The sequence below is a fragment of the Musca autumnalis genome, unplaced genomic scaffold, assembly GCF_047663935.1.
Source record: "Musca autumnalis isolate F117 unplaced genomic scaffold, ASM4766393v1 scaffold_5, whole genome shotgun sequence".
NCBI lineage: Eukaryota > Metazoa > Arthropoda > Insecta > Diptera > Muscidae > Musca > Musca autumnalis.
In genome coordinates this window covers 42,732,254-42,747,648 of record NW_027412088.1, presented here as the reverse complement: position 1 = coordinate 42,747,648, position 15,395 = coordinate 42,732,254, and the positions used below count along the sequence as shown (strand labels likewise).

Here is a 15,395-nt window from a genome sequence, read left to right as displayed (position 1 = left end):
TCAGTCGATATGGTTCATTATAGTTCAGTAGTTCACTGAGCACCGAGCGAAAGATAAAAAAGAACGATCAACGAAGGAAAGCTTAAAGAAAGAACGATTAAATCTAGTTCAGCACGTCACGTATGCATAATGCGACACCGTTGACGGAGTTTACTGATGCCTTTGTAAATGAAATAATTCAGAACCGGTGAACTTAGAGCAAAAAGACAGTTGACAGGCATAGCTTCTCGACGTACGATTGAACTACTGATCTAAAAGACTGACCTAGTTCACTTAAAAGAGCTGAACTAAAAAGAGCGATTGGCTAAAAGAGCTAAAAAGTACAGCTCTAGAATAAAAAATTCAAACCGGCCGAACATCACGATTTTTTAAATGTTTTGATTAATTTTGTAACCGATTCATTGTGAAGGTCATTTTTCTTTTTATATACATTACGACCATCTTATCTGTTTAATATTTTTTTTATAGAAAAAAGCAATTCGTTACTTTATCACTAAAAATTTACTTCTAGAATTGCCTTGTTTAATATTCTATTTTGTATCTTTTCATTCTACCCTTTTTTTGTGGCCCATAGGCTGAAATAGCAATTAACGTCCATTTAGATACCCTAAAAAGAGTGGAAATTTTTCAAAATACCGAAGCTGGTTTCCTGTGTGAATTGGTATTACGATTGCGTCCGGTACTATTTTCACCTGGAGATTATATTTGTCGCAAAGGTAAGTCATCAACTTGTTGAATAACCATTTAAAGACAGAATATTTTTGTGTCTATTTTTTGCAATATATTAAATTGTATTCTCTTTACATTTTTCTTCTGCCTTTTTTCAATATTTTTTTCTTTATAAATATTTAAAAAAAAAACCAAACGCCAATATCGCAATGAACCGACTGACTGATGGATCAAATAAAAAAAAATTGGGGGTAAATTTACCATTTTGTTGAAATTTACTTGTTCGTCTCTTGTTTTTTGCTCTTTTCGAAATATTTATCCACTGAAAATTTAATGCATTTCTCCTCGTTGATGTGGATTTTGGAATGTGCAACAACTGAATGACTGGCCAACACCATAACAAAATTTCACATGATGATGACGATGATGATGATCATGATGGGTGGCTAAATTTCATATCGACGCTTTAAAAACTACCCCAATAACGACAACTTTGTATTACCTTGCATGGATTATCTGTGTGTATGTGTGACACACATGGCTTGCGTCGATTCGTTTGCCTGGCTGACTGGCTGTTTGGTTGGGCTGTTGCTGACACTTGGGACATTTACCATTCGAACAACTTAACACTCAACGGGTGTTGTTGCTGAATCTATGAATCGAATTCGTGCTGCTTGCCCTACTACGGGGATAAAACTTCCAATGTTGATTGTTGTTTCAATTTCTTTTTAATATGGCTGAAATTGGTGGATTTGTGTTGGTGATATGCAATCACTTTCCACTCATTTCGCCCCCATTGGCTCGATGACACACCCAAAATAACGAAAATCTACTTAAACGAATTGCATGGGCAAAACTCATGGATAAATAAAAACAATCAACAACAACATATGGAACACCTTTGGCTGCCACACATGTGATGCTCGGGACACCTTTGGCCTGCATACACACACACAAACTGCCACATGCTGAACACTTTTACAAATTGCTCAATAAATCACCTGGCTGTGGACACCACAAACTGTAAAAACCACTTAATAATTCATCTTACCAACTTTACTTTTAATGCAACACCAACCGCCAATAACATCCGGTCAAATGAATTTAACCAACTCTCGTTGTCACCCAACCGCCATACGCTGCTACTTAACATTACCGAAAACACAGGTGAGGTGGGCAAGGAAATGTACATCGTGAATCGTGGACGCTTGCAAGTGGTAGCCGATAATGGTAAAACCGTAATGGCTTCATTAAAGGCAGGTTCCTATTTTGGCGAGATAAGCATATTAAATATGGGCACAGCAGGTAAAGAACTTGGTAAATATCAGTTTTAGGATGCCAGGCGGATCAATACAATGCAGAACAAACAAAAAAACTTTAAATCTTAATCTATATACAAAATTTGAAAAACAATATTTAATTATTTCTTAGTTTACTGAAAACATAGTTCTCAATTATTTTGTTTTCTTCTTTTCCCTCTGCAAACAATCCCAAACTTCTAACACCACCACCACCATGATGGGTTCATTTAGATGGGCCTATTACCTCCCTTCCAATTGTCTCTTATCTCTCTTTCGTATGTGTATTTGTATGTGGCTGATAAATGTTATTTACTTTTTCGAATATTTTTATAAGTGTGTATGTTTCTATGTATATCATCTGAATTTAATAGTTTTTATTATTATTCAATATTGACATATTTGTGCAAGTGAATGTGTTAGTTGATATGTGTGTGTGTGTGATATTCTTACACAAACTTGGTAAGTCAATATTACGTGAAGAAATCTCGATGCGTACATTTCAATGTATGATTTTATACATATTTTAGTTTAGAATAAGAAAAGTTTATTTAAACGGATAAGTTAAATAAATACAAACGTATATTTATTTTTAAAGAGTAAAACTATTACTTAGTTGTGAAACATAAGCAATTCTTAGCGTAAAGTTATAGAAACACCTGTGAGGATAACGAAAGAACAGCTAAAATAGAAGACACATGCATCGCCGTTTTGAAAGTATATATTGTAAATAACCGGAATTCGTTCTGCTTGCGCCAATGTGGGGTAATATCAAAAAAAAAAAAAACTCAAAATAAATAAATAATTAACTAAATAATTTTAAGTTTTAATCTTGTCTACAAAAACTACTGAACGGATTTTGCTGAAATTGTCAGAGAATGTACAGCGATAGCCCCGGTGAAAATAGGTTACATAATTTGTTGAATTTTGGAACGGGATATATTTAAAATAATTACGAATGTATCGTTTTGGAGATTAGTTTGGGAGACAATTGTGGTTGTGTCTTCTAACGATAAGTCTTGAAGAGAGTGACCGATGTGGTCCATAATTTACACAACGTTTCGGATAAGTTCACTTTAAGACCTGCTCTCGAATCACTTTGATTTCCCTATGACACCGTATGTAGTGGCTGGAGAGCACGATAACTCTCCTACTGACCAACCGATTTCGTTCAAACTTCGACCTTCGTCATATTATGTACAAGCTTAGTTTCAGTTCGAAGATGGTCAATACATGTCCACAACTACCGGTTATTCCCCTTAATAGTTAAACAAGTAAGCAAAGGCTATAGTCGGACAGGGCCGACCTTACGATACCCTACACCACTACTCGGCGAATTAGCTCTCAGCAAATCAAAATTCCTTTTGAACAATTAAACTCATTGTAAGAAATAACTTTTTTGAGTCTGCAACCTTATCACTTTAAGTTTAAATAATTATATAACAATAGTTCCACAATCATCCCAGAAGGGACAGGGAGTGCACCACGATCCATATTACATCAATGATATGGGTCCTACTGTTTATCGCCGAGTCGAAAGGCACGTCTGAAGACACCACCTGTAGAGAAGTTTTACGTGGCTGAAATACTCAGAAAATTTCGCCAACTTTACTCAGGGATATTTTGCCATCGTTGGAAATTCGATGTTTGCTGGCCGGGATAGAACGCCCTACCTTCAGCGTGCAAGGCGGGTGTGCATACAATTGTACCACGGTGGCACCAATAAATAATTTTACCAAGGACGTTCAGTCTGGACCTAACTTTTTGCATATTTTGACATATTTGCATAAAATGAACATATGCAAAACCATATGCAAGACTTTGTGGCCTAAATATCCCACCGAACTGACTGAAATTTTGTATTAAGTCTTCGTTGGGTGTATACAATTTTCGACCTGAAATTTATCGGTATAGGTCCATGTCTTCATATAGCTCCCATAGAACCGTACCTCCCGATATCCGGTATTTTGAAAGTTGTGGTCTCAAGATTCGACTGAAATGGCTGACATTTTGTATTAAGTCTTCGTTGGAGGTACAAAAAACTTTCCACCTGAAATTTGTCGGTATAGGTCCACGTCTTCATATAGCTCCCAAAGCCAGTACCTACCGATTTTGTGTACTTTGAAGGTTATGGTCTCAATATCCCTCCGAAATGGCTAAAATGTGGTATTAAGTCTTCGTTGGGGGTATTAAACTTTCCACCTGAAATTTGTCGGTATAGGTCTAGGCGTTCATATAGGTCCCCATTTTCGATATTTTGAAGATTGTGACTCTTGTTACTTACTTACTCACTTAGCTGGCCCATTACAGAACATTTGTTCCATAGACCGAACTAAGAAAAGATCTCCAATTCTCTCTGTTTCGTGCTTCGCTTTTTGGAATACCGCGCCTTGTCATTTCTTCATCCACTTGTTTGCGCCATCTATTCTTTGGCCTGCCAATTCTGCGTGCACCGCCATGTGGCTCGAATTTATACGCCTTTTTAGCGGGTTCATCATCGCTCTTTCTTATTATATGGCCTAGCCAACGCAATCGCTGCATCTCGATACGTTTAACTATACTGATGCCGTTGTATAGCAGATACAGCCCGTGATTCATACGACGTCGATATTCACCGTCAACGCAGATCGGTCAGTAGATCTTTCGAAGAATTTTTCTCTCAAACACGCCAAGCACTGCCTTATCTGCTTGCGCAAGTACCCAGGCTTCGGAACCTTATATCAGCACGGGTAGTATTAATGCTTTTTAAAGCGTTATTTTTGTTTGACGAGTTGTGGCTTTGTTTTTAAAGTGCTTACTTAAGCCAAGGTAGCATCTGTTGGCCAATACAATTCTTCTTTTTATTTCACAACTGATGTTGTTTGTTGTGTTTAAGGCGGTACCGAGGTAGACGAAGTATTTTACTACCTCAAAATTATAGGAACCAACTTTAACAGTTGGTCCGATCTCGATGCTTGGTCTTCTCGCCGTTTACCGCCAGACCCACTTTAGCAGATTCTCCTTCTCCTTCCTATCAGTTACTTCTTTTACTGATCGTCCCATGATGTCTATATCATCAGCATAAGCAAGTAACATGTGGCTATTGGTGTAGATTGTGCCACTTCTTTCGACGTTTGCCTCTCGTATAACCTTTTCTAGCAGGATGTTCTAAAGATCACACGAAAGGCTGTCTCCTTGCCTGAAACCTCTTTTGGTACAAAACTCTTCGGAGAGGTTCTTTCCTATTTTAACTGAAGATCTTGTGTCAGTTAGAGTCATTTTACAAAGCCGAATGAGCTTTGCGGGGATACCAAATTCAGACATTGCTTGCAATACCTTTGAACGTAGCCGGCTGTCGAAGGCTGCTTTATAATCGACAAAAATGTGGTAGGTGTCGATCTGCATCTCTTGGGTCTTCTCCAGGATTTGCCGCAGGGTAAATATCTTGTCAATGGTGGACTTGCCAGGTCTAAAGCCGCATTGGTAAGCTCCAATTATTTCGTTGACCATAGGCTTTAGTCGTTCGCACAATATCCCTGACACTATCTTGTAGGCGATAGGAAGAAGACTTATGCCCCTATAGTTGGAACATAAAGTCTTATCTCCTTTCTTATGGACGGGACACAGGACGCTCATGTTCCAATCGTCGGGTACGCGTTCTTCCTGCCAGATGGAGCTAACTAGCTGATGCATACACCTTATCAGCGTGTCGCCTCCAGTTTTATACAGTTCGGCTGGTAGGCCATCAGCTCCTGCTGCCTTATTATTCTTCAGCCGGTTTATTGCTGTTTTTACCTCATCTTGGCCGGGCGGTATACATTCAATACCATCTTCTTTGATTGGATCTGTGGTATCATCGTCAACTTCGCTGTTATTGGATACCAACAGTTTGGAAAAATGTTCTTTCCATATCCTTAGCACACTATCTGTATCAGTTACCAGATTACTTTGCTGGTCTCAACAGGAGGATGCGCCAGTTCCAAAGCCATCAATTTGATGCTTCACTCTTTGGTAGAATTTTCGCACTTCATTCTGTCTCCTGTACATCTGGATTTGTTCACACTCCCGCTTTTCCAACTCTCTCTTTTTCCTGCGGAAAAGACGTTTCTCCTCTCTCCTTTTCTCCCGATACCTCTCTCGTGCGCTACGCGTTGCTACTGATTGTAAAGTAGCCCTATATGCCGCATTTTTCTCCTTGGTCTATGTTTGCACCCCAGAACGATCGTGCATCCAACACGCTTGATGCATGTCTTCCATCTATCACAACGTGATCAATTTGATTTCTTGTTCTTTAATCTGGCGACAGCCAGGTGCCCTTATGAATATCGAGATGCTTAAATCTGGTACTGCTAACTACCATGTTTCTTGCAGGTGCAAAGTCTATCAGCCTCACACCATTGTCAGATGTTTCACTGTGGAGACTGAATTTCCCGACTGTTGGGCCAAAGATATTCTCCTTTCCAATTTTGGCATTAAAATCGCCTAGTATAATTTTAATGTCATGGGCAGGGTCATAAGTTTCTTCTAAGCGCTCGTAAAATATATCTTTGGTCTGTCCGTCCTTGTCTTCAGTGGGAGCATGAGCGCAAATAAGGCTGATGTTGAAGAATTGTGCTTTTAATCGAATTGCATGGAGTGTTTCATTGAATGGTGTGAAGCTGGAGACCAGATGTTTTAACCTCCAACCAACTACAAATCCGCAACCAAACTCATGCTTTGTGTCATAACAGCTATAATACAGTGCGTCACCTTTAGGTGTTGTTGTGACGCCTTTCCCGTTCTATCGTATTTCCAGTATGGCAGTAATGTCGGCCTTAAACTTTTCAAGTTTATCTGCCAATGTGTAAACTGCACCTTCTCTATAAAGAGTGCGAACATTCCAGGTGCAGATTCGCAGATCATGGTCCTTAAAACGTTTGCGGGGGACGTAAACTTTTGAGGGATTTGTTTTTCTTTTCTTTCTTTAGTTTTTTCATAGTAGTCTGTTTTTTCCAAGGGAATGTTACTAACCCGACGCCCAAACCCAAGTTTTTAGCGTTCTTATGGGTGAACGCGAGGCATATGTTAGCTCACTACCTTTAACGGGTGTTAAAGGGAGGTCAGTGTCCACTTGAGATGCCCAAAAAACACGAAATTTAAAACTGTTGTGTAGCGTTACGTTAATCTATTTTAAGGGGTTTTTAGTTGATTTTATATGCAATATTGACAAAAATTATAAAAATTCAATTCGCCAATTTTAGATATTAGTCCTTGGATGTTTAGAATTGAAAATGAAACCTATCCGCCCACGTTCGGTATAGTCCCCATACAAATTTTTCAACAGAATTGACGCACTAACTAAAAAATCTTTGAAATGAATATTGCCCATATAAGTTTAGTTTCCCAGAAATTTCAACCACATTAGCTCTTAATTGGCCTTTTGGGTTCTAATTCCCGCAGAGAATTGCTAATACAGGTGCAGGTTTTCGCTATCAGTATTCGAAGCAGTAATTCGAAGCTATTAGCCCAATTTTTAAAAATATGGATTTTGGAAATACTTTTGGAAGGTGGTTCACCTTGCCGAAAGCGGCCAAAATAGATCCACGTTTGAATATAGGGATTGCATTAGCGAATATGACGAATGGAGATATACAGTGCTTATATGGTGGAGGATATAAACAGTTAGGCCAGAACATAACACACTACCTTCCCCTTAAAAAAGTTTTGTATTATTTTTGCCCTATTAAGTTTACAATTGAACACATTTTCGACAACGAGGACTAATTCTGATATAAAGATCTATCTCAAAAACTTTTTAATGTTATTTGTATACCAATTGTTAATTAATTTAAATAAATACCTCAAAAAAAAAGAATAACTCGAATCTGCAAGTGCAGATTATATGTTATTGTACTCAATTTTTAGAAAAAAATCTATTATATCTCCGGATTCGCAATAGTTTTCAAATGTCTGTTTTTGTAAAGCTCTATTTTTTTGGTCAGGAATGACACGTAGAAAACGCCTTTTAATATGCGGTATTTTCAAAAACACTGTTAGAAGATTTTTGAAATTTGAGGGGTATCACATCCGCCGATCTACTGGATGGATTTAGACGCAACCTGGCTTTTTAAATGTACAATGCAAAAAAAACTAAATTTACGCGGGTTTGTACGGAAATCGAATGGCAACTGTAAATTTTAAACCAAAGAAATGGGTTTTTTTGAAAAATTTACGCACAAAAATTTCTACTTTGAGAGTGGATTGCTCTGATCCTCTGATCACATACTAAGCGTTTAGATAAATCCAACTGAGCGTCCCGACTAGAGAAAAAACTAAAAAAAACACAAATTTTCAGTCTTATCAGCATCCGTTTGAGGTAGATACAGTGGATATATTATAAAATCATACATTAGGAACCTTGTCTTTGAAGTGTATTCTTCAAATTCTTTTGAGCTCTAGATTGTGTTGTAAAGCCGCTAATTGGTAATTAATTTAAAAAAAAAACTCGTTTCCTTCAACGATTTTTTCCAATTTTTAACATGAAAACGACCACATCTTACACAAATTATTTTTTTAAGAAACCCATCGGTGAATGTGGCTAAAACAGTTTATTTTACCGAAATGCGTTTAAAAGTTGCGGTGTAGTACAACAGCCAGATCGAATACGGCCTAAATAACCAAAATTTGTTTCCTAAAAATTGTATAGTCACTGAGTTTCAGAATTTCTGTCTTACATTCCAGCGAATATCTTTTCGAAAGAAAACATTAAGAAAAAATTGACGGGTTTGGAGATATGGATACAAATTATGGAAATTTTCAATAGTTTATAAAATTTGAGGCAATAAATGTAGTTTTTAGAGTTCATTATTTCTCATAATATTTTATTCTTGCCCTTATCTACAAATTTGCTTCAGAGGTCAGATGAAGATTCACATAGGCTACAGAGATATAGCCCAGAATTTCTTTAGTAAGTCAATATTTAACCATATTTAGATGGGACCATAAAATCCAAGTTGGATCTCAACTAGGGTTTTTGTCGTTTAAGTCGGTACTTTCAAAAAATCCTCAGCTCAAATTGTTTGCACAAAATTACCTTAAAGATGTTGCACAGTGTTATACGATGACCCACTGATATGGCTAGTGGGCGCGTTATTTTTCGAAAAGATATTACTCCCAAAATAAAAACCACTTCCGTAATGGACTATCCGCAACATTTTTGAATTTTAATCCTAATCCAAGTTCAAATGTCCAAAAAGGGCCAAAAATTCTGAAAAGACCCTAAATACATTCGATCTGTCCATAGATGCAAATTTCAATTCACATAGGCTCAGGGTATATCTCTGTCGGCAGAGCCAACTGATACGTTTTTAATTGTTTTGTATTAAACTACGATTAATTACACAAATTTTAAGTAGTAGTTCTTGGGTTATTATTCCTCGCCAGAAACACCTGCCCGACCATCATGGTTATGCTATGAACCTGTTTCTAAATTTAATCTGTGTTTGTATGGGTTCAAGGTACCTGATTTTCAGCAGTTCTATGTTATTTATGGTGTTGGGTCAGAATTTTCTGCATATGATACTGAGATATTTGTTTCTGAATTCCTGTTGCTTTTGCGTGATAATATTATTAGTTGAACTGCCGTATAGAGGAATCGATTTTATGGATGCTTCGAATATTTTAAGTCAGGCTTTCCGGGATATATTTGGGGTTCGCCATACACCTTTCAGTCCGTTTCTACACCACCTTCCGTTGTTAGGATACTCGTAACAGAAGCAATTGGCACATTTAATTGCCAATTCTACACCACCTTCCGTTGTTAGGATACTCGTAACAGAAGCAATTGGCACATTTAATTGCATGGACGTTTTTGGCATTACGTTTTAGGTATTGCTGTTGTTCATTTTTCTTGGCCTTAGGTTTCTTGATGTTGAGCTCAAGACCCATAGCTCTTTTGACTACATTTATTTTGTGAGAGGGAAGAGATACAAGTATGTATGTCATCCGCATAATTTTAGCCGTTTGCCACCTACCTACTTATGTAGGTTACCGCACGATGTAGCCTGTCATGGTGCCGATACGTACGTCATCTATTTTTAACTCTTCTTTCATTTCTTGTAATTTTGGAAAGAGAAAAATTTTCTTTTACAGTGTAACAATCAATCATCATTTAACCATAATTTTACTTAAGTCATTAAATTGCCTTAAGGTCATTAATATGCCATTCATCCAACAATTTAATTAAACTTAAATATTGTTATTCCCCGAAAGAATATAAAAGTTGGATACATACACATAATGTTAATGTGTCATCGTTAATATTAATTAACATAAATCGATAACATTTAACGGTTAATGCCAACATAAATTCATTAAGATTTCCGTTAATGAATTGTTATTGTATACCGTTTTTCTTTTTTTTGTTTATTGCTCTTGTATTTATTTTGTCTCATTCATAAAATACACAATTTTTACATTTCGAAAAAAAATGCACGCATACAAATGTAATTACAACTCATTACGGTTGCATATTAAAATTGTACTCGAAAAAGATAATGACCAAGAGGAAATGTATGTATTTTTTAAGCTGGAATTTTCGAATGTATTTTAAATGTATTTTAATAATTTTATTTAACTTGTTAATATGATTTTTAAGCCACAGATTCGAAGTCGAAGCTATCCCTTATTAATTTACCAGAAATGCATAAGCAAGAATGCTAGGCTGCTTCCCATTTACGATGTAAAACATTTTTGATGAATAATAAAAATATTGAATTGAATCTTTGGCCTAAGAAAGATAACACTGTGCAACATTTTAGAGCCAATCGCGTGCAAACAACTTCTGTCCAGAATTTTTTGAAAGTAGAGGACCAATAGACAAAAACCATATTTATGTTTTATAGCCTTATCTAAACATGGTCAAATACCGAATTTTTAAAACAAATTAGGGCTGTATCTCTGAAACCAATACGAATCTTGTTTTGACTTCTGCAGCAAACTTGTAGATAAGAGCAAGAAGAAAATATTTAGAGGAAAATATTTAGAGAATAGTACACTTATTGCCTCAATTTTTATAATGTATCTAAAAATTCCATAATTTGTGTATATTTCGCAGCGTATCTCCCAAAATGTTATATTTTTCTTACTGTTCCTTTTGGGAAAATATTCGTTGGAATGGAATGGAATACACAAATCTTCATAACATTATATTGTTGTAAAATGCCTCTATCGCCTTGTTTCTAGCAAATTTTTCAACAACAATTTGGTAAATATTTCAACAATTCATTGAAATCCCCAACATGAGAATAAGCAGCCTGTGTGAACATTGTTTGAAATAAGTTCTGTAGAAGGTATTTTATGAAATACCTCTTAAGCAACGTGAAATAACCATTTTATAGTTCCAGAATGTTCTGAAGAATTGATGGTCACATTATTTGGAAAAATTTTAGTATGGTTAATTGCCCAGAATTCCAGAAATTATGTAAATTTTTCTATATTTTAACGAGTCTGATGCTCTAGATGCAGCTTTTCCTAGTTCATCTGTTTGACACATAAGTTCTACTACTTTAGGGCTACAATATTGCTGAAGACTGCAAAGCAAAATTCTTATTAGTTTTGGAAATAAAGCTCCGATCACTGGGAAAATAATAAAATAAAATCTAAACCCGATCTAACAATACAAAATCCCAATAAGGTTTTTGTAGTCTCAATATGTTCTTTCAGAAAATGCCCATTAGAAGTTGTTTGCATTTCCAGTTTTGGACCGTGTAATGCTGTTAGAAGTACTTTACGTTTAGTTTCTCTGAAATGTTTGTTTTGTTATACCGTTATTCATATCTCGACGAGATAAATCGATTTAGCTAATCAAACTTTAAATGGTAAAACGATTAAGCATGATGCTTGGTTTTCGGCTGGAATAGAAGTCAAAAGTTTTTGGTGATGATCAAGAAATATTTTGTGATTGAAATTTAGAAATAAATACAATTTTGGACTTTCCATGTAGTGGGTTTGAAAGTCACAACAATATTTCATTTCGGCGCGTTATTTTGTAAGATTTTAGATATCTGCAAGAAAAAAAATCTATTGTATGAACAGGACCACAACTTTTGTGTGAAAATGTAAAAATCGTAGTTTTAATAACGACCCAGCAAAAAAATCCTCCCAAAATAATGGGTTTTGTAAGGGATTTTTGGCAGCCGTAACTACTTACAAATCCCCTACTAACCCATTATTTTAACAAGGGCATGTCGCACTGAATTACTAGTTATTCTACGGCCACTGAAGTTGAAAAATAAGCTATATGATAAGAAACAAGTGAGCCTAGGCTATAGTCGGGTCGGGGCCGACTATGTGATACCCTACACCACTACCCCTGTTCATAAGCTTTTGACTAATAAAATTCAAAATATTAAAATTGGGATAGCTTAGCGCCTTTGCTCTGAATGTCTTCATTAACACAGGTCAATTTTTTAACCATCAATAGGCTTCTTTCTCTGTTAGACCCCCATCAACCCCCAAAATTTCGTAGTGTGATTGCAAAAAAATGGAAAAAGGGATGCATTAACGACTATTGCGATATCTCTGTTGTTTGACCACCTATGACAACCTACTTCACATCGTTGTAAAGGTGATATTTTCTATTTTCCTTGCCAGGTTTTGCTTTCGATATACCTCCTACAGAAGGGAGATATTAACTTTGAAATAAAACGTTGGTCTTTTTTGCAAATATTTTTTTGTCACATTCCGACCCCTGAATAATATCCGACCATTATCAAAAATCAAAAGGTTTTTTCCCCCGTGGGACCCCCAATAACACCCAAAATTTCGAGACGATTCAATTAAAATTGCGACCTGTAGCGTGATTTCCAAAAAAGTGGAAAAATGGGATGTATTACCGACTATTGCGATATCTCCGTTATTTGGATACCTACTGCTTTACATCAATGTAATGATGGGATTTTTTACTTTCATTGTCAGACTATGCTTTTGGAAGGTCCCGAACCAAAGCTGTGATATTCGTCATTATTATTAAAATCGCAAAAATGAAAAGTTGTGTTCTATTAGCGGCTTTTGCGATATCTTCGTTGTTTGACCTACGTAACATCGTTGCAAAGGTGATATTTTCTACTTTCGTTAGCAGGTTTTGCTTTTGATATACCCCTTTTAGAAGCGGAGATATTCGCTTTGAAATAAAACGTTGACTTTTTCTCCAAATAAGTTTTTTGCCCATTCCGACCCCTGAATATTATCCGACCATCACCAAAATTAATAGGCTTCTTTCTCTGTAGGATCCCCATTAGCCCCCAAAATTTCGTGACGATCCGATCAAAATTGCGACCTGTAGCGTGATTACAAAAAAATAGGATGTATTGCCGACTATTGTGATATCTCCGTTATGTGGCCACCTACGCCAACCTACTTTGCATCACTGAAAAGATGGGATTTTCTACTTTCATAGTCAGACTTTGTTTTTGGAAGATCCCCAACAGAAGCTGTGATATTCGTCATTATTATTAAAACCGCAAAAATAAAAAGTTGGGTTCTATTAGCGGCTATTGCGATATATTCGTTGTTTGATCACCTACGAGAACCTACTTTACATCATTAGAAAGGTTATACTTTCTACTTTTATTGTCAGGTTTTCCTTTTGGTATACCCCGTATAGAAGCTGAGATATTCGCTTTGAAAAAAAACGTTGTCTTTTTATCCACATAAGTTTCTTGCCCATTTCGATCCCTAAATATTATCCGACCATCACCAAAATCAATAGGCTTCATCATCTGTGTGACCACCATTAACCCTCAAAATTTCGAGACGATCCAATTAAAATTGCGACCTGTAGCGTGATTTCCAAAAAAGTGGAAAATTGGGATGTATTTCGACTATTGCGATATATCCGTTATTTGGTCATCTACGCCGACCTAGTTTACATCATTGTAAATATGGGATCTTCTACTTTCATAGTCAGGCTTTGCTTTTGGAAAGTCCCCAACCAAAGCTGTGATATTCGTCATTATAATTAAAATCGCAAAAATGAAAATTTGGGTTTTATTTGCGACTATTGGGATATCTTCGTTGTTTGATCACCTACGAGCACCAGTTTTACATCATTAGAAAGGTTATACTTTCTACTTTTATTGTCAGGTTTTGCTTTTGGTATACCCCGTATAGAAGCTGAGATATTCGCTTTGGAAAAAAACGTTGTCTTTTTATCCACATAAGTTTCTTGCCCATTTCGACCCCTAAATATTATCCGACCATCACCAAAATCAATAGCTTCTTCCCCTCCAGGACCCCCATCAACATCCAAAATTTCGTGACGATCCGATCAAAATTTCGTCCTGTAGCGTGATTACAAGGTTTAGATGGACAGACGGACGGACGGACGGACACACATAGCCAGATCGACTCAGCTCGTCGAGACATTCATTTTGGTATATATAAGTATGGGTCTACGACCATTATTTCGATGCGTTACAAACTTTTTGGCCAAAACCAACTTATAATACCCTCCCCACATAGTGGTGTAGGGTATAAAAATATATTTTTTAGAACAGTTTAGATGGAGTTTGTTTTCAATTTCAACACACTTCATATTTTTATTTTTTTTTCGCCCCTTACTGGAGTTCGTGTGTTCAAGAACTTCTGCTTTGTAGCCGAACACACTACATACTAGGCCACGCACACGAACATTAAGGGTTGTTTCAATGTTTACATGTGCACCACCAAGTGTTTATTGTATTGTTTTTTTTTTTTTTTTTTTTTTTTTTTTTTTTTAACAAAATGTACCCGGCCGGCGGTGAGCGTTGAACACCTCTGACTTTAGTCGTACACACTAGGTCTGTGCCACCGTGCTCATAACATAATAAGGAGTAATTTAAGTAGTTATTTTTGTTTACATAATGACTTACGGATCCGAATTTTTGTATTAATGGAAAATATATATTGACGGAACCCCAACAAAGAGTGACGCCACAACCTGCAAAATACCGAAAATCGGGGGTACCAAAGACTAAATTTTACATTTCAGGCATTTCGGTGTGATATTGATATTTGTGATTTGTGATATTTGTGGAAATACCGAAAATTGGGCGGTTTCGTCCTATGAGGGCTATATAAAGACGTGGACGTATACCAATAATTATCTTCTGAATGTTTAATGCCCCCGATCGAGGTCTAAATACGTAATTTAGTCCATTTCGGTTTGATAATGACGCTGAAACCTTTAAAATACGGAAAATCTTGGAGTACAGTTCTATGGGAGCTGTATGAAGATGAGGACCTAAGCCGACAAATATCAGGTGGAAAGTTTCATAAACACAACGAAGACTAAATAGCAAATTGCAGTCATTTCGGTGGTTTATTGAGGCAACAACCTTGAAATACCGACAATCGCAGGGTTACGTTCTATGGCGACTATATAAAAAGGCAAACCGATGAAGCCCATTTTCAAAACCAAAAATCCTAGAA

General features: G+C 36.4%; 1 protein-coding gene across 1 annotated transcript in view; it reads left to right on the top strand.

Annotated features, from left to right (window-relative positions):
• LOC141405530 (uncharacterized) overlaps nt 1-15,395 on the top strand; it is a 756,997-nt gene that overhangs the window by 721,895 nt on the left and 19,707 nt on the right. Inside the window, exons 8-9 of the mRNA XM_073989987.1 lie at nt 575-716; nt 1,837-1,974. Of these exons, the coding sequence (XP_073846088.1) occupies nt 575-716; nt 1,837-1,974 (280 nt within the window). The remainder of the gene's footprint in view (nt 1-574; nt 717-1,836; nt 1,975-15,395) is intronic.